Here is a 22,912-nt window from a genome sequence, read left to right as displayed (position 1 = left end):
TAGGACACAGTGAGGAGAAATTCTCTGCCCCAGAGAGCTGTGGAGGCTCATCGTTGAGTATATTCAGGACGGAGATCGATAGATTTTTGGATATTAAGAGAATCAAGGGATATGGAGTTGAGAGCGAAGATCAGCCATGATCTTATTGAATGATAGAGTAGGCTCGAGGGGCCGAATGGCCGACTCCTAATTCTTAGGTTCTTAAATCCCCACTGCTCTGAGGTGAAAGTCTCTCTATCCTCTCCAAGGGTTCAAAGTTTATCCAAATTGGCCATCATCCATCTTCCAACTTCCTCCCCTTCCCCCCCCCCTCTCCTCGCCTCCCCCATCCCGCACCATCTCCCCTCCCCCCCCCCCCCATCTACTCCAACCCCCCCCACATCCCACCTCATTCAATCTTCCTCTTGCACCCCCCCCCCGCCCCCCGGCTCCTGTGGTCTCCAGTATTTGAGTACTCCTTCGAACTCCCCTTCCCCAATGAACCCGCCCTCCCTAAGCCTCCGTGACCCGATGCCTTCACCCCGCCCCCGTGGCCCGGCCACAGGTGAGTGACTGGTATTGGTGAAAGGTGGCAGCCTATTGTGGTGAGGGCTGGACCTGTGGGCACAATCTCCAGTTACCCTGGCAACACATCGATTGATGATGGTGGCTCCTGTCGCCAGAGAGAGACGATCAATGTTTGTTGGGTCAGGGTATCAGTGGGTGTGAAGCCAAGGCAGGTATATAGAGTTGAGTTGCAGATCAGACCTGATCACCTTGAATTGGGGAACAGACCCGGGGGGGCTGAATGGCCTCCTCCTGTTCCTATGACGCTAGCATTGACAATCCCTGAGTCTCCAAGAATTGAAGGTGATTCATCACCATAGGCAGTCCCTCGGAATCGAGGAAGACTTGCTTCCACTCTAAAAGTGAGTTCTCAGGTGCCTGAACAGTCCAATACGGGAATTACAGTCTCTGTCACAGGTGGGACAGACAGTGGTTGAAGGAAAGGGAGGGTGGGTAGTCTGGTTTGCCGCACGCTCCTTCCGCTGCCTGCGCTTGGTTTCTGCATGCTCTCGGCAGTGAGACTCGAGATGCTCAGCGCCCTCCCGGATGCTCTTCCTCCACTTAGGGCGGTCTTTGGCCAGGGACTCCCAGGTGTCAGTGACTCCAGACCACTGGCGGGAGCAAAAACACGGAAGAAATTATTTTCTTCAAACACTAGATCTAAAAACACCGGAGATTGAGGGGTGGGGGAGGGAATTGGCTCTTCCGCTAACAGTCACGATGAATCCAATTGGGTAACACAGTATCTGCTGGCTTTTCAATTGGCCGCGGGAAGGCAGTGCGCTTGGGGGATGGACCAATGGCGGGAGAGTGGGGGGGGTGGGGCAGTTCGTGGCCAGAAGTCGTGTGACGAATCCTCCAGTGTTGCGCCAATCAGAGTTGCCGATTCGATATGAAGCATGAAAATGAGGAGATTTGATTGGGCATTCGAAATCACAAAGGGTTTTAAGAGTAAATAAGGGGAAACGGTTCCCAGTGGTGGGAGGGTCGGGAACCAGGGGACACAGATTGAAGGTGATTGGCACAAGAACCAGATGGGGAGACACTTTTTATTACGCAGCGAGTTGTTGTGATCGGGAACGCGCTGCCTGTAAGGGCGGTGGGAGCAGATTCAATAGTAACTTTCAAACCAGAATTGGATAAATACTTGAAAAGGTAAAAATTGGGCTGTGGGGAAAGAGCGGCGGGGGGGAGTGGGACTGATTGGATCGCTCTGTCACAGAGCCGGCACAGGCTCAATGGGCCAAGTGGCCTCCTCCTGTACTGATTTTAAAATTCTCATGCTTGTCTTCAAATCTCTCCATGGCCTCTCCCCTCCCTATCTCTGTAATCTCCTCCAGCCCCACAACACCCCGTGATCTCTGCGCTCCTCCAGTTCTGGCCTCTTGAGTATCCTCCCGATTCCCAACGTTCCACCATTGGTGGCCGTGCCTTCTGTTGCCTGGGCCCCAAGCTCAGGAACTCCCTCCCTAAACCTCTCTACTTCACTTTCCTCCTTTAAAAGTCTCCTTAAAACCGACCTCTTTGACCAAGCTTTTGGTCACCTGTCCCTAATATCTCCTTGTGTGGCTTGGTGTCACATTTCGTCTGATTCACACACTCACTGGGGTACGGGTCCCACACACACTGATTCTCACTGGGGTACGGGTCCCACACACACTAACTCTCACTGGGGTACGGGTCCCACACACACTGACTCTCACTGGGGTACAGGTCCCACACACACTGACTCTCACTGGGGTACAGGTCCCACACACACTGACTCTCACTGGGGTACGGGACCCAGACACACTGACTCTCACTGGGGTACAGGTCCCACACACACTGACTCTCACTGGGGTACGGGTCCCACACACACTGACTCTCACTGGGGCACGGGTCCCACACACACTGACTCTCACTGGGGTACGGGTCCCAGACACACTGACTCTCACTGGGGTACAGTCCCACACACACTGACTCTCACTGGGGTACAGTCCCACACACACTGACTCTCACTGGGGTACAGTCCCACACACACTGACTCTCACTGGGGCACGGGTCTCACACACACTGATTCTCACTGGGGTACGGGTCCCAGACACACTGACTCTCACTGGGGTACAGTCCCACACACACTGACTCTCATTTTATACGTTAAAGGTGGTAGGGAGCCCCTGTTGAATAGAGTTGAGCCTTGTTTTGTATTACTGGGTTTGGTCAGGTGCTGGAGCAAGGAGCAGGGGAGGGGGAAGGAAGGAGATGGGGTTCAGCTCATTGAACGAGCTGGTAAAACCCCCTTACATTGTGTTATGTCTTGAATAAGGAGTCAGACTAGATACTGCAAGCTCAAAGTAAGGGTGTGACCGTAGTCCTTTATTACAGATCTCAGAGAGCCTCTCCAGCCTGTGAGGCCTCCTTATATACAGGTGCTCCCAAGGGATTGTGGGATTCCTTGGGACTCCAGGGGCTAAGCCCTCTGGTGGTTAGACATGGTATTTATAGGTTTACATACATAACACCACCCCCGCCCCCCCCCACCCCCAAAGAAATAGTGTAACTATTTACAATGTGAGTCGATGTGTGGGGCCTTCCTTTCCCTGGTTGATCGTCTCGGTGCAAATGCTGGTGTTGGTGAGTCGTTTGTTGGGCCTTCGCTGGGCTGCTGCGGGTGGTGAATCTTGCTGGGCTGCTGGGGGTGATGGGTTCTGCTTCGTGGTCAACCGCTGGGTCGGTTGACACTTGTGTGTGTGTGTTGCAGGGTCGAAAAAGGTAGAGTCTATTGTGGGTTGTTCTGGATAGTCTGTAAATCTGAGTTTTGTTTGGTCCAAGTGTTTCCTGCAGGTGAGTCCATTTGCGAGTTTGACCACAAACACCCTACTCCCCTCTTTGACCAAAACAGTACCAGCGATCCACTTGGGACCTTGTCCATAGTTCAACACAAATACAGGATCATTTATTTCAATTTCGCGTGTCAAATTTCCACGATCATGATATGTATTCTGTTGAAGCCACCTGCTCTCTACCTGTTCGTGTAGATCAGGGTGGACTAACGAGAGCCTTGTCTTAAGTTCCCTTTTCATGAGCAGTTCAGTGGGAGGGACCCCGGTGAGCGAGTGGGGCCTTGTGCAGTAACTCAGCAGGTCTCGGGATAAGCGAGTCTGCAGTGAGCCTTCAGTTACCCGTTTCAAGCTCTGCTTGATTGTTTGAACTGCTCGTTCTGCCTGACCGTTGGACGCTGGCTTAAACGGGGCAGATGTGACATGTTTGACCCCATTGCAGGTCATGAACTCCTTGAATTCGGCACTGGTAAAGCACAGCCCATTGTCACTTACAAGGACATCAGGCAGGCCGTGCGTGGCAAACATGGCCCGTAGGCTTTCAATGGTGGCAGCGGACGTGCTTGCCGACATTATCACACATTCAATCCACTTGGAGTACCCATCTACAACCACTAAAAACATTTTTCCCAAGAACGGGCCTGCATAGTCGACATGGACCCTGGACCACGGTTTGGAGGGCCAGGACCATAAAATTAGTGGCGCCTCCCTGGGTGCATTGCTTAACTGGGAACATTTGTGCACACAGGACTCTAAGTCTGCATCGATACCGGGCCACCACACATGGGATCTGGCTATCGCTTTCATCATTACAATGCTTGGGTGGGTACTATGGAGATCACTAATGAAAGTGTCCCTGCCCTTTTTTTGGCACCACTACCCGATTACCCCATAGGAGGCAGTCTGCCTGTATGGACATTTCATCTTTGCGCCGCTGGTACGGCTTTATTTCTTCTTGCATCTCGAATGGGACACTGGACCAGCTCCCGTGGAGCACAGTTTTTTACTAAGGACAGTAAGGGGTCCTGGGTCGTCCAGGTTCTAATCTGTCGGGCAGTAACAGGTGATTGCTCACTCTCAAATGCTTCCATTAACATAACTAAATCTGTGGGCTGTGCCATCTCCACCCCTGTGGTGGGCAATGGTAGTCTACTGAGAGCATCGGCACAGTTTTCTGTGCCTGGCCTGTGGCGGATGGTGTAGTTGTATGCGGACAACTTGAGCGCTCCGGGCCGATGCATTCGTATTTATCCCCTTATTTTCAGAAAAACGGGATATAAGTGGCTTATGGTTGGTTTCCAATTCAAATTTGAGCCCGAACAGATATTGATGCATTTTCTTTACTCCGTAAACAAACGCTAACGCTTCTTCTTCGATCATACTGTAGGCCCTCTCGGCCTTAGACAGACTTCTGGATGCATAAGCAACCCGTTGCAATTTCCCAAATTCATTTGCTTGTTGCAATACACACCCAACCCCGTATGACGACGCATCACATGCTAGCACCAAACGTTTACATGGATTGTACAACACAAGCAATTTGTTTGAACATAACAGCTTCCTAGCTTTCTCAAAGGCATTTTCTTGGCTTTTACCCCATACCCATTCATCTCCTTTACGCAGTAAAGGGTGCAGGGGCTCGAACAATGTGCTAAGACCCAGTAAGAAGTTACCAAAATAGTTCAGGAGTCCTAGAAACGACCGCAGCTCCATCACGTGCTGTGGTCTCGGTGCGTTTTTGATTGCCTCCGTCTTCGAATCGGTGGGCCTGATGCCGTCCGCCACGATTCTTATCCCCAGGCACTCCAATTCAGGTGCCAGGAAAAAGCACTTCGAGTGTTTTAGCCTGAGCCCCACACGATTAAGCCGACTAAGAACCTCCTCCAGGTTCTGCAGGTGCTCAATGGTTTTCTGACCTGTAACCAAGATGTCGTCCTGGAAGACCATGGTGCGCAGGACTGACTTCAGTAAGTTTTCTATGTTCCTCTGGAATATCGCCACGGCCAATTGAATCCCAAACGGGCATCTGTTGTAAACGAAAAGACCTTTGTGCGTGATGATGCAGGTGTGGCCCTTCGATGATTCCTCCAGCTCCTGCTTCATGTAGGCCAAAGTCAAGTCCAGCTTAGTGAATGTTTTCCCCCCTGCCAGCGTCGCAAATAGGTCGTCTGCCTTCGGTAGTGGGTATTGATCCTGCAGTGAGAAACGATTGATAGTTACTTTGTAATCACCACAGATTCTGACGGTGCCGTCTCCATTGGGGACTGGAACAATCGGACTGGCCCACTCATTGAATTCGATCGGCGAAATGATGCCCTCTCGTTGCAGCCTGTCTAGCTCGATCTCTACCCTCTCTCTCATCATATACAGTACCGCTCTCGCCTTGTGATGGATGGGTCGTGCCCCCGGAATCAAATGGATCTGCACTTTTGCTCCTTGGAACTTCCCGATGCCTGGTTTGAACAGAGCGGGGAACTTGCTTAGGACCTGGGCACATGAGGTGTCGTCGATGGATGAAAGCGCTCGGACGTCGTCCCAGTTCCAGCGTATCTTTCCCAGCCAGCTCCTGCCGAACAGCGTGGGGCCATCGCCTGGTACCACAGAGTGGTAACTCGTGCACCGGTCTATCGTAGGAGACCTTTACGGTAGCACTGCCGATTACGGGAATCAGTTCCTTTGTATACGTTTTAAGTTTGGTACGAATGGGAGTCAGGACTGGCCTTGAAGCCTTGCTGCACTACAACTTATCGAAAGTCTTTTTGCTCATTATGGACTGGCTTGTGCCTGTGTCCAGTTCCATGTACACCGGGAGTCCATTTAATTCAACCTTCAGCATTATCGGGGGATGTTTGTGTTAAACGTGTGCACCCCATATACCTCTGCCTCCTTGGTCTGAGGCTCTGGTTCATCATGATCCACCGTGGATCTGTCCTCCTCTGCAACATGGAGGTTTGCAGGATTAGCAGGGTTTGCAGCTCGCCTGCACATGCGTTGGAGATGTCCCATTGTTCCACAATCTTTGCAAACGTATCCTTTGAAGCGGCATGAATGGAATCGATGATCACCCCCGCAGCGCCAACAAGATGTTAATTGCCTTGTATTCACCACCCTTGCTGGCGGATTCTGAGTCATCTGCGGACATGCAGCGACAGGCCGTGTAAGTCCTGCCCTGTACATTTCGATTCGAAAACAACGTTACTTTGTTCACAGTTCTTGCAGCAGCACGAGTGTGCTGGGAAATTTGTTTGGTATTGTCACTGGTGGCAATGAACCCTTTGGGCTATCGCTATGGCTTTACTCAAGGTTGGGGTCTCTACAGTCAAAAGTTTGCGAAGTATTGCTTCATGGCCAATGCCAAGTACAAAGAAGTCCCTGAGCATACGCTCCAACTGTCCTTCAAATTCGCAATGTCCTGCAAGGCGCCTTAGCTCGGTGACGTAGCTCGTCACTTCCTGGCCTTCAGACCTCTTGTACGTGTAGAACCGATACCCCGCCATCAGAACGCTTTCCTTCGAATTTAGATGCTCCCGGACCAGTGTGCCCAAATCATTGTATGACTTGTCTGTGGGTTTTGCTGGAGCGAACGGTGAGGAGGATCGCCCTTCGTTTGGCAGCGTTCCCTTCTCCTTCCAGCTCATTGGCCACGAGGTATTGGTCGAGTCGCTCCACGAAGGTTTCCCAATCATCTCCCTCCAAAAGTTTCTCCAGGATGCCCACAGTTGTCTGCATCGGTGCGGTGGGGTTCATCATCTGTATCTTGTCGCCAGTTGTTATGTGTTGGATAAGGAGTCAGACTAGATACTGCAAGCTGAAAGTAAGGTGTGACCGCAGTCCTTTATTACAGATCTCAGAGTGCCTCTCCAGCCTGTGAGGCCTCCTTATATACAGGTGTTCCCAAGGGATTGTGGGATCCCTTGGGATTCCAGGGGATAAGCTCTCTGGTGGTTAGACATGGTATTTACAGGTTTACATACATAACAACATGCTCCCTCCTGCCCCCACCCCTCCACCCCACCCCCAAAGTCAATAGTGTAACTATTTACAATGCGAGTCGATGTGTGGGGCCTTCCTTTCCCTGGTTGATCGTCTCGGTGCAAATGCTGGTGTTGGTGAGTCGTTTGTTGGGCCTTCGCTGGGCTGCTGTGCAGCTGGCCTTGCTGGGCTGCTGGGGGTGGTGAGTCCTGCTGGGCTGCTGGGGGTGATGGGTTCTGCTTTGTGGTCAACCGCTGGGTCGGTTGCCACTTGTGTGTGTGTTGTAGGGTCAAAAAAGGTAGGGTCTATTGTGGGTTATTCTGGATAGTCCGTAAATCTGAGTTTTGTTTGGTCCAAGTGTTTCCTGCGAGTTTGACCACAAACATCCTACTCTCCTCTTTGGCCAAAACAGTACCAGCGATCCACTTGGGACCTTGTCCATAGTTCAACACAAATACAGGATCATTTATTTCAATTTCGCGTGACACATTTGCGTGATCATGATATGTATTCTGTTGAAGCCGCCTGCTCTCTACCTGTTCGTGTAGATCAGGGTGGACTAATGAGAGCCTTGTCTTAAGTTCCCTTTTCATGAGCAGTTCAGCGGGAGGGACCCCAGTGAGCGAGTGGGGCCTTGTGCGGTAACTAAGCAGGACTCGGGATAAGCGAGTCTGCAGTCAGCCTTCAGTTACCCGTTTCAAGCTCTGCTTGATTGTTTGAACAGCTCGTTCTGCCTGACCGTTGGACGCTGGCTTGAACGGGGCAGATGTGACATGTTTGACCCCATTGCGGGTCATGAACTCCTTGAATTCGGCACTGGTAAAGCACAGCCCATTGTCACTTACAAGGACATCAGGCAGGCCGTGCGTGGCAAACATGGCCCGTAGGCTTTCAATGGTGGCAGCAGACGTGCTTGCCGACATTATCACACATTCAATCCATTTGGATTACGCATCTACAACCACTATAAGTCCTTTATTACAGATCAGAGTGCCTCTCCAGCCTGTGAGGCCTCCTTATATACAGGTTCTTCCAAGGGATTGTGGGATCCTTTTGGACTCCAGGGGATAACCCCTCTGGTGGTTAGACATGGTATTTACAGGTTTACATACAAAACACATTGCCTGTTGGGTTGACCGGGCCGAGAAGTTTAGGCTGCTGGTGGGACTGTGTGTACAATGCCGCCATCTGTTGGTTAGAGTTAGTGCTGGTGCAGGAGGGAGACATTATCAAGGTCCAGGTCGGTGATTGGAGCGTGGGCAGGTACAGCAGGAGCGGCGAGAGATCGTGGAGCGATGTGACCGGGGCCCAGGAGAGGCGCGAGTTCGGGGCCCAGGAGAGGCGAGGGCCCAGGGGCAGCACGGGCCCAGCCCACACTGCGATATGTGTGCGCTCTCGGTCCGTACAGCAGAGCTGGTCTCCAGTCGTCCTGGTTAACCCTTGCCTCTGGACCAAGGCCTAGCTCTGTCAAGCCCCGTGTGGTGGCTGGTGTGCAACGGCCACCCCACCTTAAAAAAATCCACGCACAGGCATCTTCCACCCTTCAGGATATAGTTCGGGATCTGGAATATTAGGTCCTTCATTGAAACATCTGTAAACTCATCCTTTTTTGGCGTGGGAGCAGGTCATCCTTGCTTCAAGGGGTCGCCTACGATGATGAGAGTTAGATTGCTTATCCCTTCGTCACTGCATCTTCGATCCATTGACTAACATCAAAAACTGGTATCGCTGAAGATAAATATTATTTAAAGTACTACTGGAGAAAGTTACTGAACTCCCGATCGCCCTTTGTTAATTTATCAATAAGGGGCCCCAGCTGGAGTATTGTGGCCAATTCTGGGCACCACACTTTAGGAAGGATGTGAAGGCCTTAGAGAGGGAGCTGAGGGAGATTGACCAGAATGGTTCCAGGGAGGAGGGACTTCAGTGACGGGGCGAGACTGGAGAAGCTGGGGTTGTTCTCCTTGGAGCAGAGAAGGTTAAAGGCCGATTTAATCAAGTTGTTCAAAATGATCAGGGGCTTTGATAGAGTAAATAAGGAGCCACTGTTTCTAGTGTTGGGAGGGTGGGTAACCAGAGGGACACAGATTGACGATAATCGGCGATAGAACCAGAGGGGGAGATGGGGAGAATGTTTTTACGCAGCGAGTTGTTGTGATTGGGAACGGGCTGCCTGAAAGGTCGGTGGGAGCAGATTCAATAGTAACTTTCAAACCGGCGATTGGATAAATAGTTGAAAAGGAGAAATTTGCCGGGCTGTGGGGAAAGAGCGGGGGGCGAGTGGGCTGATTGGATCGCTGTGTCACAGAGCCGGCACAGGAACGATGGGCCGAATGGCCTCCTCCTGTGAAGCTGATTGAAAAAGAAAGACTTGCAGTTCTATAGCACCATTTACAACCTCGGGGCATCCCAATACACTTTGCAGCCAATTAAATACTTTTTTGAAGTGTAGTCACTGTTGTATTGTAGGAAACGCAGCAGCCAACTTGTGCACAGCAGTAAATAACCCGAGAATCTGATTCAGTGATGTTGATTGAAGGATAAATTTTGGCCCCAGGACACCGCGAGAACTCCCCTGCTCTTCTTCCAAAGGTGCCATGGGATCTTTTACGTCCACCTGAGAGAGCAGACGGGGCCTCGGTTTAACGTTTCATCTGAAAGACGGCACCTCCGACAGTGCGGCGCTCCCTCAGCACTGCCCCTCCGACAGTGCGGCGCTCCCTCAGCACTGCCCCTCCGACAGTGCGGCGCTCCCTCAGCACTGCCCCTCCGACAGTGCGGCGCTCCCTCAGTACTGCCCCTCCGACAGTGCAGCGCTCCCTCAGTACTGCCCCTCCGACAGTGCAGCGCTCCCTCAGTACTGCCCCTCCGACAGTACTGCCCCTACGTAAACTAGAGGTGATCCAAAACTCAGCTGCCCCGTGTCCTAACTCGCACCAAGTCCCACTCACCCATCACCCCCTGTGCTTGCTACCCCGTGTCCTAACTCACACCGAGTCCCGCTCACCCATTACTCCCCTGTGCTCACTGACCAACATTGGCTCCTGGTTAAGCAATGCCTCGATTTTAAAATTCTCATCCTTGTTTACAAATCCCTCCATGGCCCTCGCCCCCTCCCTATCTCTGTAATCTCCTCCAGCCCCAGCCCCTCGAGATCTCTGCGCTCCTCTAATTCTGCCCTCTTGACCATCCCTGATTATAATCGCTCCACCATCGGTGGCCGTGCCTTCTGCTGCCTGGGCCCCAAGCTCTGGAACTCCCTCCCTAAACCTCTCCGCCTCTCTCTCCTCCTTCAAGACACTCCTTAAAACCGACCTCTTTGACCCAGCTTTTGGTCACCTGTCCTAATATCTCCTTACGTGGCTCGGTGTCAAATTTTGTCCGATAGCCCCTTGGGATGTTTTACTACGGTAAAGGCACTCTATAAATGGAAGTTGTTCTTCTTGTGGGCCCGCCTTTGTCTGATTCCTTGTAGCGTGCCCCTTTTAAGACTTGCTCGTTACCTGTCGGGAGCTCGGGACTCCGCCCCCTGCCTGTAGCTCCACCCCTTCCATTGTCTCCCAAGTAAAATCTCTGCGGAACCCGAGAGGAGAACACCTGCTTTCCGTGCTTGCTTCCTTGGGAGGCCTGGACTGGGGCAAGGGGCGGGGGGGGAAATAGCGATCGTAATCTTCCTCAGAAATCTTCCAAGACCGCAGCAAAAAAGGGGGAATATGATGGTGATCGTGTGAAGGGTTTCGGAGGTGGATTGACCGAGTGTCCCCAGGGCAGGTGAGCTACCTTTTAGGTGAACAAAGGGAGAGGCGAGTCCCACAGTGGGAACTGGAGCTCTGCGTCTTCCCCTCTGTGCCCCTTCATCACCCCACCCACTAACCGCGACACTCCCATCCCCTCTTGTACCCGTCAACTCGAGGCGCGGGGGCTTGGGGTGTTGTGCGGGGGGGGGAGAACTCGGCTGGAGTTGGAAATAATCTTAATCCAGAGAACCTCCTATCGGGGGTGGGGGGCGGGGAGGGAACCAGAAGGAGGGTCCGTGAGCAGGGATTGATCGATTCCAAGTTTGGGATTTAAACAAGGTGTATTTATATCGCGCCTTTAATGTCCCGAGGCGCTCCACAGGAGTATTATGAGATTAAAAATTTGACACCGAGCCACATAAGTAGAAATTAGCGCAGGTGAACAAAAGCTTTGTCAGAGAGGTAGGTTTTAAGGAGTGTCTTGAAGGAGGAAAGAGAGGTAGAGAGGCGGAGAGGTTTAGGGAGGGAGTTCCAGAGCTTGGGGCCCAGGCAACAGAAGGCACGGCCACCGATGGTGGAGTGAGTATAATCAGGGATGCTCAGGAGGGCAGAATTAGAGGAGCACAGAGAACTCGGCGGGGGGGGGGGGGGGGTGGGGGTTGTGAGGCTGGAGGAGATTACAGCGATAGGGAGGGGCGAGGGCCTCCGAGGGATTTGTAAACAAGGATAAGAATTTTGAAATCGAGGCGTTGCTTAACCGGAAGCCAGTGTAGGTCAGCGAGCACAGGGGGTGATGGGTGAGTGGGACTGAGTGCGAGTTAGGACACGGGCCAGTGAGCACAGGGGGTGATGGGTGAGCGGGACTGGGTGCGAGTTAGGACACGGGACAGTGAGCACGGGGGTGATGGGTGAGTGGGACTCGGTGCGAGTTAGGACACGGGGCAGTGAGCACGGGGGTGATGGGTGAGCGGGATTCGGTGTGAGTTAGGACACGGGGCAGTGAGCACGGGGGTGATGGGTGAGTGGGACTCGGTGCGAGTTAGGACACGGGGCAGTGAGCACAGGGGGTGATGGATGAGTGGGACTTGGTGTGAGTTAGGACACGGGGCAGTGAGCACAGGGGGTGATGGGTGAGCGGGACTCGGTGCGAGTTAGGACACGGGGCAGCGAGCACAGGGGGTGATGGGTGAGCCGGACTTGGTGCGAGTTAGGACACAGGGCAGCGAGCACAGTGGGTGATGGGTTTGCCGGACGGTGCGAGTTAGGACACAGGGCAGCGAGCACAGGGGGTGATGGGTTTGCCGGACTGGGTGTGAGTTAGGACACGGGGCAGCGAGCACAAGGGGTGATGGGTGAGTGGGACTTGGTGTGAGTTAGGACACGGGTAGCAGAGTTTTGGGTCACCTCTAGTTTACGTAGGGTAGAATGTGGGAGGCCAGCCAGGAGTGCGTTGGAATAGTCAAGTCTAGAGGTAACAAGGCATGGATAAGATTTGCTCCCGGTTGAGCTATGCCTCAAATTTAGAAGTTTTTGGCGGACGCGGGGCGAACGAGGGAGGTGAGGCGTTGCACGGTTTGGACCCCCGCCCATCTCAGCTCATCCGCTGCTGAAACCCTCATCCATACCTTTGTTACCTCCAGACTCGACTATTCCAACGCTCTCCTGGCCGGCCTCCCATCCTCTATCCTCTGTAACCTGAACACATCCAAAACTCGGCTCGAGGGGCTGAATGGTGGTCTCCTGTTCCTATGGTAACAGGCTTGAGGGGCTGAATGGCCTCCTCCTGTTCCTATGGTAACAGGCTCGAGGGGCTGAATGGCCCCCCCCTGTTCCTGTGGTAACAGGCTCGAGGGGCTGAATGGGCTACCTCCTGTTCCTGTGTAACAGGCTCGAGGGGCTGAATGGTCTCCTCCTGTTCCTGTGTAACAGGCTCGAGGGGCTGAATGGTCTCCTCCTGTTCCTGTGTAACAGGCTCGAGGGGCTGAATGGTCTCCTCCTGTTCCTGTGTAACAGGCTCGAGGGGCTGAATGGGCTACCTCCTGTTCCTGTGTAACAGGCTCGAGGGGCTGAATGGTCTCCTCCTGTTCCTATGGTAACAAGCTCGAGGGGCTGAATGGCCCCCCCCCCCTGTTTCAATGTCCCTGCTGTGAAACTGCTGAGGTTCGGGTCCAATTGATAATTTCAAAACTGGAATCAATCGATTATTGCTGGGTCAGGGTATTGAGGGTTACAGAACCCAGGCGGGTAGGTGGGGCTAAGATACAGATCAGCCGCGATCTTATTGAACGGTGGGACAGGCTGGAGGGGCTGAATGGCCTCCGCCTGCTCCTATGGTCCTTGGAACAGGGTTGATCCAGTCACCAGTTGCTCTGTGCTGGGACCCCAACTGCCCCTGCACTGGGCAAGCGGGAATATCAGCCAGGATTCCCCCTCCCGTTCTCTGCATTTGCTGCTGCTGGAAGGTGATTGGTAGGCTGAATACCCGCCCTCCTGTCTGACTCAGAGACATGGACACTGTACAGTAGACACCTCAAGTTGCTGGAGAAATACCACCAACGATGCCTCCACAAGATCCTACAAATCCCCTGGGAGGACAGACGCACCAACGTCAGTGTCCTTGACCAGGCCAACATCCCCAGCATCTAAGCACTGACCACACCCGACCAGCTCCGCTGGGCAGGACGAGCAAACGAGCCAAAGGTGGGCAGAGGAAACGTTTCAAGGACACCCCCTCAAAGCCTCCCTGATAAAATGCAACATCCCCACCGACACCTGGGAGTCCCTGGCCAAAGACCACCCTAAGCGGAGGAAGTGCATCCGGGAGGGCGCTGAGCACCTCGAGTCTCGTCGCCGAGAGCATGCAGAAATCAAGCGCAGGCAGCGGAAGGAGCGTGCGGCAAACCAGACTCCCCACCCACCCTTTCCTTCAACCACTGTCTGTCCCACCTGTGACAGAGACTGTAATTCCCGTATTGGACTGTTCAGTCACCTAAGGACTCATTTTAAGAGTGGAAGCAAGTCTTCCTCGATTCCGAGGGACTGCCTATGATGATGATGATTGGCTTGTGGTGACATCCATGGCTTGCAACATAGGAGGAGGCCATTCGGCCCCTCTAGCCTGCTCCGCCATTCAATGAGATCTTAGCTGATCTGCAACTCAACTCCATTTACCCACCTTTGCTCCGTGACCCTCGATACCCTTACCCAACAAAAAAACCCAACAATCTCAGTCTTGAAAGCTCCAATTGACCCCCGGCCTCAACAGCTTTTTGGGGGAGAGAGTTCCAGATTCCCACCGCCCTTTGTGTGAAGAAGTGCTCCCTGACATCACCCCTGAACGGCCGGTCTCTAATTTTAAGGTTCTGCCCCTTGTTCTGGGCTCCCCCCACCAGAGGGAATAGTTTCTTAATGGGAGCTTGCTGTGCGCAAATTGTCTGCCGTGTTTCCCACATTACAACAGTGACTACACTTCAACAGTACTTCATTGGCTGTAAAGCGCTTTGGGACGTCCGGTGGTTGTGAAAGGCGCTATATAAATCCAAGTCTTTCTTTTATGCTATTGAATCCTTTCACCATTTTAAACATCTCAATTAGATCACCCCTTAATCCTCTAAACACCCAGGGATTACAAGGCAAGTTGGTATAGCCTGAGCTCGGAGTTTAACCCTCGACTCCCCGGTATGGCTCACCACCGTTTGCTGGAGTTGAGGTGTGACTGGTCGTTCCGCACTCTGACTGGGTGGGATCCGGAATTAGTCCCAGCGAGCTCCAGGTGGGGGTGGGGATGGGGGAGGGGTGGATGGGGGTAGTGAGGGTGGGGGCGGGGAGAGGGGATAGAAATTGTGCGTGGAATTGACAAAGGCGAGAGAGCCACCAGGGTGGGACCCTCCGACAGTGCGGCGCTCCCTCAGTACTGCCCCTCCGACAGTGCGGCGCTCCCTCAGTACTGCCCCTCCGACAGTGCGGCGCTCCCTCAGTACTGCCCCTCCGACAGTGCGGCGCTCCCTCAGTACTGCCCCTCCGACAGTGCGGCGCTCCCTCAGTACTGCCCCTCCGACAGTGCGGCGCTCCCTCAGTACTGCCCCTCCGACAGTGCGGCGCTGCCTCAGCACTGCCCCTCCGACAGTGCGGCGCTCCCTCAGCACTGCCCCTCCGACAGTGCAGCGCTCCCTCAGTACTGCCCCTCCGACAGTGCGGCGCTGCCTCAGCACTGCCCCTCCGACAGTGCGGCGCTCCCTCAGTACTGCCCCTCCGACAGTGCGGCGCTCCCTCAGCACTGCCCCTCCGACAGTGCAGCTCTCCCTCAGCACTGCCCCTCCGACAGTGCGGCGCTCCCTCAGCACTGCCCCTCCGACATTGCAGCTCTCCCTCAGCACTGCCCCTCCGACAGTGCGGCGCTCCCTCAGCACTGCCCCTCCGACAGTGCAGCTCTCCCTCAGCACTGCCCCTCCGACAGTGCGGCGCTCTCTCAGTACTGCCCCTCCGACAGTGCGGCGCTCCCTCAGTACTGCATTGTGAGGGTCCACCCGGATTATGGAGTGGAGAAAGGGCTGAAAGACAACAATTGTATGAATTAAAGTAAGAGGTTTGTGTGTGAGAGAGAGAGAGCGAAAGAGAGAGAGAGTGAAGAGAAAGTCTGTGGGGAAAAAAAACAGACTTGCATTTCTATAGCGCCTTTCACGACCACCGACCATCTGGAAGAAGCACTGTGCGGAGCGCCAGGGGGCATTGTCACTGCGTTACAGGCGCTGCATGAAATGCAAGTTGTTAAAGACGCGTTTACGAAAGGGAAAATGGTGGCTGCAATGCTCTTGCGATAAGGCCTCTCTCTCTTTGCCCCCCCCCCCCTCCCCCACAATCTGGCCTTTTGCAACCGATAAAAATAAAATGTCACTCCCCCTTCGCAGCCGAGAAGCCCTGTGACGTGCTGCGGTGAGCCTTGTGAGCTGGGATGTCGAGAGTTAAAAACTTGCCTGCAGGAAGTTAGTTCGACCTGCTCCCCCACACCACCCCCCCACCCCCCGACTACCCGCCCGCCCTGCAAACCAGGAAGTTGCGATACTTTCTGGCTGTCGCCAAGCGGCAGGTTGACAATAAACAAAGTGACTGCCTGGGGTCTGCGCGCGGAACTGGGGAGCAAGCAGAGGATTTCACAGCGGCCGGGGTTCGGAGTTGTGAGGAGAGTCGTTCGGCCACCTCGGAGAGTCGAGCTGAGCAAACACACACACACAACGCACACCAAGGCAAGCTCGAGACAGCCAGCAGCAATTTGAGGTATGTTTCCACTTGCTGGTACTTAGTCGCGCAAGGGAGCTGATTAACGAGATAGAGCCTCGTTACCACCTTGCTATCCCCCCCTGCTCCTGCCCTCTCTCTCTCTCTCTCTCTCTCTCTCTCCCTTCAATCTCCCCTCTGTTCCCCTGGGGGTAACTTTAGCCTGTCTGTCAGGGGAGAGGGTCGGGGGGGGGGGTTATCGCCAGCCATAACCCCTGTACTTCTCTTTCATTGTTTGCAGCCTCTCGGTTTTGCAGAGCCTGATCCTGATGTCTCCGCCCCCATTCCTGCTTCGAGTCCTGCCCCAAGCCGAGAAATGCCAACTCAGCCGAGACTCATGTGGGATCTTGCTGCTCTGGCAATTTGGCTCGACTGCCTGAATCAGCTGTGTTGTCAGACGGACTGACAATCCCGAGGGCCCGATGTCCCACCCCCCCCTTTCACCCAGAGAGTAGTGAGTTTCAGAATAATGCACGCCCATTTAAAAAGATGAGGAATTTTTCTCGGAGGGTTGTAAATCTGTCGGAGGGGCAGTACTGAGGGAGCGCCGCACTGTCGGAGGGGCAGTACTGATGGAGCGCTGCACTGTCGGAGGGGCAGTACTGAGGGAGAGGCGCACTGTCGGAAGGGCAGTACTGAGGGAGCGCTGCACTGTCGGAGGGGCAGTACTGAGGGAGTGCTGCACTGTCGGAGGGGCAGTACTGAGGGAGCGCTGCACTGTCGGAGGTGCAGTACTGAGGGAGCACCGCACTGTCGGAGGGGCAGTACTGAGGGAGCGCTGCACTGTCGGAGGGGCAGTACTGAGGGAGCGGCGCACTGTCGGAAGGGCAGTACTGAGGGAGCGCTGCATTGTTGGAGGGACAGTACTGAGGGAGCCTCGCACTGTCGGAGGGACAGTACTGAGGGAGTGCCGCACTGTCGGAGGGGCAGTACTGAGGGAGTGCTGCATTGTTGGAGGGACAGTACTGAGGGAGCCTCGCACTGTCGGAGGGACAGTACTGAGGGAGTGCCGCACTGTCGGAGGGGCGGTACTGAGGGAGCGCAGCACTGTCGGTGGGGCAGTACTGAGGGAGTGCCGCACTGTCGGAGAGGCAGTACTGAGGGAGCGCAGCACTGTCGGAGGGACGGTACTGAGGGAGTGCCGCACTGTCGGAGGTGCAGTACTGAGGGAGCCTCGCACTGTCGGAGGGGCAGTACTGAGGGAGTGCCGCACTGTCGGAGTGGCGGTACTGAGGGAGCGCCGCACTGTCGGAGGGGCGGTACTGAGGGAGCGCCGCACTGTCGGAGGTACCGTCTTTCAGATAAGACGTAAAATCGAGGCGTCATCTACTCTCGCAGGTGGACATAAAAGATCCTGCGGCTACTATTTTTCCGAGAAGAGCGGGGGAGTTATCCCCGTAGTCTGGGCCAATATTTATCCCTCAATCAGCATCACTTAAATATCTGGGTCATTATCACATTGCTGTCTGTGGGAGCTTGCTGTGCGCAAATTGCCGCATTTCCTACATTACAACAGTGACTGCGCTTCAAAAAAGTACTTCATTGGCTGTAAAGCGTCCTGAATTGTGAAAGGTGCTATATAAATGCAAGTCTTTCTTTCTTTGCTCTGCCACGCCCCCTACCTGTCACACCAATGCCCGACCTCCTCTCTGACCCCCCTGTTTGTGTCTGGGCTCCATCTGCTTCTCTTCTCCGATCCCACAGTGTCTGGGCTCTGTCCGTTCTTGTATCTGCTCTCCACGATGACCAATGTCAACCTGTGTGGCCGTGCGCTGGTCTGGAGGTCCCCTCTCAGCGGCCCTCAACGTTAAATAACCGCTCCCGCGCGGAGGTGTGACTGGGCCGTGCAGCCTCTTAAAGGGACCACGCACCCAACAGAAAAATGAGCGTGAATGCTGATGACGGTGATCAGCCCCGGCGCCCAGGTCCTGCCTCGTGCGGTCCGATGCTCAGCCGCGAAGCCTGCCTCTCAACAACAGAGATTAATGTGCAAAGTTAAAGCACATGGGATTGGGGGTAGTGTGCGGACATGGATTGAGAACTGGTTGTCAGACAGGAAGCAAAGAGTAGGATGGGTACTTTTCAGAATGGCAGGCAGTGACTAGTGGGGTACCGCAGGGTTCTGTGCTGGGGCCCCAGCTGTTTACATTGTACATTAATGATTTAGACGAGGGGATTAAATGTAGTATCTCCAAATTTGCGGATGACACTAAGTTGGGTGGCAGTGTGAGCTGCGAGGAGGATGCTATGAGGCTGCAGAGTGACTTGGATAGGTTAGGTGAGTGGGCAAATGCATGGCAGATGAAGTATAATATGGATAAATGTGAGGTTATCCACTTTGGTGGTAAAAACAGAGAGACAGACTATTATCTGAATGGTGACAGATTAGGAAAAGGGGAGGTGCAACGAGACCTGGGTGTCATGGTACATCAGTCATTGAAGGTTGGCATGCAGGTACAGCAGGCGGTTAAGAAAGCAAATGGCATGTTGGCCTTCATAGCGAGGGGATTTGAGTACAAGGGCAGGGAGGTGTTGCTACAATTGTACAGGGCATTGGTGAGGCCACACCTGGAGTATTGTGTACAGTTTTGGTCTCCTAACTTGAGGAAGGACATTCTTGCTATTGAGGGAGTGCAGCGAAGGTTCACCAGACTGATTCCCGGGATGGCGGGACTGACAGATCCAGAAAGACTGGATCAACTGGGCTTGTATTCACTGGAGTTCAGAAGAATGAGAGGGGATCTCATAGAAACGTTTAAAATTCTGACGGGTTTAGACAGGTTAGATGCAGGAAGAATGTTCCCAATGTTGGGGAAGTCCAGAACCAGGGGTCACAGTCTAAGGATAAGGGGTAAGCCATTTAGGATCGAGATGAGGAGAAACTTCTTCACCCAGAGAGTGGTGAACCTGTGGAATTCTCTACCACAGAAAGTTGTTGAGGCCAACTCACTAAATATATTCAAAAAGGAGTTAGATGTAGCCCTTACTACTAGAGGGATCAAGGGGTATGGCGAGAAAGCAGGAATGGGGTACTGAAGTTGCATGTTCAGCCATGAACTCATTGAATGGCGATGCAGGCTCGAAGGGCCGAATGGCCTACTCCTGCACCTATTTTCTATGTTTCTATGTTTCTAACACCCTCGTGCTCCTAGCCTGAAGGCTGTCCCAGGCATCGCCATCCTCGGGACTTTCTCCCACACCGACTGGCAGAAAGAAGGAAGTTGCATTTATATAGTGCCTTTACCACCTCGGAGCATCCCAAAACGCTTTACGGCCAATGCAGTACTTTCTGAAGTGCAGTTACTGTTGCAATGTGGGAAATGTGGCAGCAGATTTGCGCACAGCAAGCTCCCACACACAGCTATGTGATAATGACCCTGATAATCTGTTTTAGTGATGTTGATTGAGGGATAAATATTGGCCCCGGGACTCCGGGGAGAACTCCCCTGCTCTTCGAAATAGTGCCATGGGATCTTTTACGTCCACCTGCGAGAGCAGGCAGGACCTCGATTTAACATCTCATCCGAAAGATGGCCCCTCCGACAGTGCGGCACTCCCTCAGCACTGCCCCTCCGACAGTGCGGCGCTCCCTCAGCACTGCCCCTCCGACAGTGCGGCGCTCCCTCAGCACTGCCCCTCCGACAGTGCGGCGCTCCCTCAGCACTGCCCCTCCGACAGTGCGGCGCTCCCTCAGTACTGCCCCTCCGACAGTGCGGCACTCCCTCAGTACTGCCCCTCCGACAGTGCGGCACTCCCTCAGTACTGCCCCTCCGACAGTGCGGCGCTCCCTCAGTACTGCCCCTCCGACAGTGCGGCGCTCCCTCAGCACTGCCCCTCCGACAGTGAGGCGCTCCCTCAGTAATGCACTGGGAGTGTCAGCCTGGATTTTGTGCCGAAGTCCCTGGGTTGGGACTCAAACCCATGACCCTCTGACTCAGAGGCGAGAGTACTACCCACTGAGCCACGGCTGATAGCGACAGAGAGTTACCTGGGTACCTGGGGTGTGAGTTAGCGAGGTAATAAGCCATTAATTGGTTTTGCCGCAAGATATTATGGTCTGTTCACTGCAAGCATCCTCATTGGTTGGCAGAACAATGGAGAGACGAAAAAAATTCTAGTGGTGGATGTGATTGTGTCATCACTGATCCAGTGGCTGTGGTGTATTTGGACTTTCAAAAGGCTTTTGCCAAAGTCCCACACAAGAGATTGGTGTGCAAAATCAAAGCACATGGTGTTGGGGGTAATGTACTGACGTGGATAGAGAACTGGCTGGCAGACAGGAAGCAGAGAGTCAGGATAAACGGGTCCTTTTCAGAATGGCAGACAGTGACTAGTGGGGTGCCGCAGGGCTCAGTGCTGGGACCCCCAGCTCTTTACAATATACATTAATGATTCAGATGAAGGAATTGAGTATAATATCTCCAAGTTTGCAGATGACTCTAAGTTGGGTGGCAGTGTGAGCTGTGAGGAGGATGCTAAGAGGCTGCAGAGTGACTTGGACAGGTTAGGTGAGTGGGCAAATGCATGGCAGATGCAGTATAATGTGGATAAATGTGAGGTTATCCACTTTGGGGTCAAAAACACGAAGGCAGAATATTATCTGAATGGTGGCAGATTAGGAAAAGGGGAGGTGCAACGAGACTTGGGTACATCAGTCATTGAAAGTTGGCATGCAGGTACAGCAGGCGGTGAAGAAGGCAAATGGTATGTTGGTCTTCATAGCTTGGGGATTTGAGTATAGGAGCAGGGCGGTCTTACTGCAGTTGTACAGGGCCTTGGTGAGGCCTCACCTGGAATATTGTGTTCAGTTTTGGTCTCCTAATCTGAGGAAGGACGTTCTTGCTATTGAGGGAGTGCAGCAAAGGTTCACCAGACTGATTCCCGGAATGGCAGGACTGACATACGAGGAGAGACTGGATCGACTGAGCCTGTATTCACTGGAGTTTAGAAGGATGAGAGGGAATCTCATAGAAACATATAAAATTCTGACGGGACGGGACAGGTTAGATGCGGGAAGAATGTTCCCGATGTTGGGGAAGTCCAGAACCAGGGGACACAGTCTGAGGATAAGGGGTAGGCCATTTAGGACTGAGATGAGGAGAAACTTCTTCACTCAGAGAGTTGTGAACCTGTGGAATTCTCTACCGCAGAGAGTTGTTGATGCCAGTTCATTGGATATATTGAAGAGGGAGTTAGATGTGGCCCTTACGGCTAAAGGGATCAAGAGGTATGGAGAGAAAGCAGGAATGGGGTACTGAGGTGAATGATCAGCCATGATCTTATTGAATGGTGGTGCAGGCTCGAAGGGCCGAATGGCCTACTCCTGCACCTATTTTCTATGTTTCTCTGCATTGACGTGACATGGTGACACGTCCCTCGAAATGGAAGCAGAGAATAAGTTGAATCCACTCACCCTCATCTTAGGCAGTCCCTCGAAGCGAGGATGACTTGCTTCCACGCCAAAAAGGGATGAGTTCACAGATGTTTTAATGAAGGACCTGATATTCCAGATCCTGAACTACACCCTGAAGGGTGGAAGATGCCTGTGCGTGGATTTTTTTAACGTGGGGTGGCCGTTGCACACCAGCCACCACACGGGGCTTGACAGAGCTAGGCCTTGGTCCAGTGGCAAGGGTTAACCAGGACGACCGGAGACCTGCTCTGCTGCACGGACCTGGTGCGCACACACACATCGCAGTGTGGGCTGGGCCCGTGCTGCCCCTGGGCCCTCGCCTCTTCTGGGCCCTGATCACGTCCCTCTACAATCTCTCGCCGCTCCTTCGCCCCGACCTCGCTGCTCCTGCTGTACCTGCCCACGCTCCAATCAGTGAGCTGGACCTGGATGACGTCCCTGTTCACTGCTGTTGCTCTCCTGCACCAGCTCGCACTGCTCCCACCCATTCAATAAGTCCCTCTTTAACAGGGTCCCTAACGGTGAGTGTCTTGATTAAACAGCGGTCCAGAATGCAAGATTTCCTCTTTAAAGGGGGTCTTGATGGGAGACATTTATTAGGGTCCTGGCGGTGAGAAGAGATGTCATAGACTGGGCTTGTATTCGCTGGGATATAATAGGTAAAGGGATTTGATTGAGGTCTTTAGAATTTTGAAAGGAATTAATAGGTGAGATAGAGAGAGTGTTTTTCCATTGGTGGGGCAGTCACGGCAAGGGGGGAAGGGGGCATAACCTTAAAACCAGAGCCAGGCCGTTCAGGAGAGAAGTTCGGAAACACATCTTGTCGCAAAGGGTGGTAGCAGTGTGGAAATCTCTCCCACAAAAAGCAGGAGATTCTAGCTCAATTAATCATTTTAAATCTGAGCTCGAGAGATCTTTGATAGATTTGTTGCCAAGGCAGGTGGATGGAGTTAAGATTGAGTGGCGGAACAGGCTCGAGGGGCTAAATATCTGCCTCCTGTTCCTATGTTCCCTATCTCTGTGACCTCCTCCAGCCCGACAATCATAGAAATTACATTTACAGCACGGCCCATCGTGTCTGTGCCGGCCGACCAAGAGCTACCCGGCCTAATCCCACTTTCCAGCTCTTGGTCCGTAGCCCTGCAGGTTAC

At 53.5% G+C, this 22,912-nt stretch overlaps 1 protein-coding gene across 1 annotated transcript in view; it reads left to right on the top strand.

The window, feature by feature from the left end:
* The window catches only part of LOC139274675 (arf-GAP with Rho-GAP domain, ANK repeat and PH domain-containing protein 1), a 253,972-nt gene that overhangs the window by 89,047 nt on the left and 142,013 nt on the right, over positions 1–22,912 (top strand). The window contains exon 3 of the mRNA XM_070891353.1: positions 16,124–16,348. Within this exon, the coding sequence (XP_070747454.1) occupies positions 16,124–16,348 (225 nt within the window). The remainder of the gene's footprint in view (positions 1–16,123; positions 16,349–22,912) is intronic.

Source organism: Pristiophorus japonicus, chromosome 10 (genome assembly GCF_044704955.1).
Source record: "Pristiophorus japonicus isolate sPriJap1 chromosome 10, sPriJap1.hap1, whole genome shotgun sequence".
In the NCBI taxonomy this organism is placed as follows: Eukaryota; Metazoa; Chordata; class Chondrichthyes; family Pristiophoridae; genus Pristiophorus; species Pristiophorus japonicus.
Note: the sequence above shows the minus strand (reverse complement) of the source record. Positions and strands in the feature narration are given on the sequence as shown.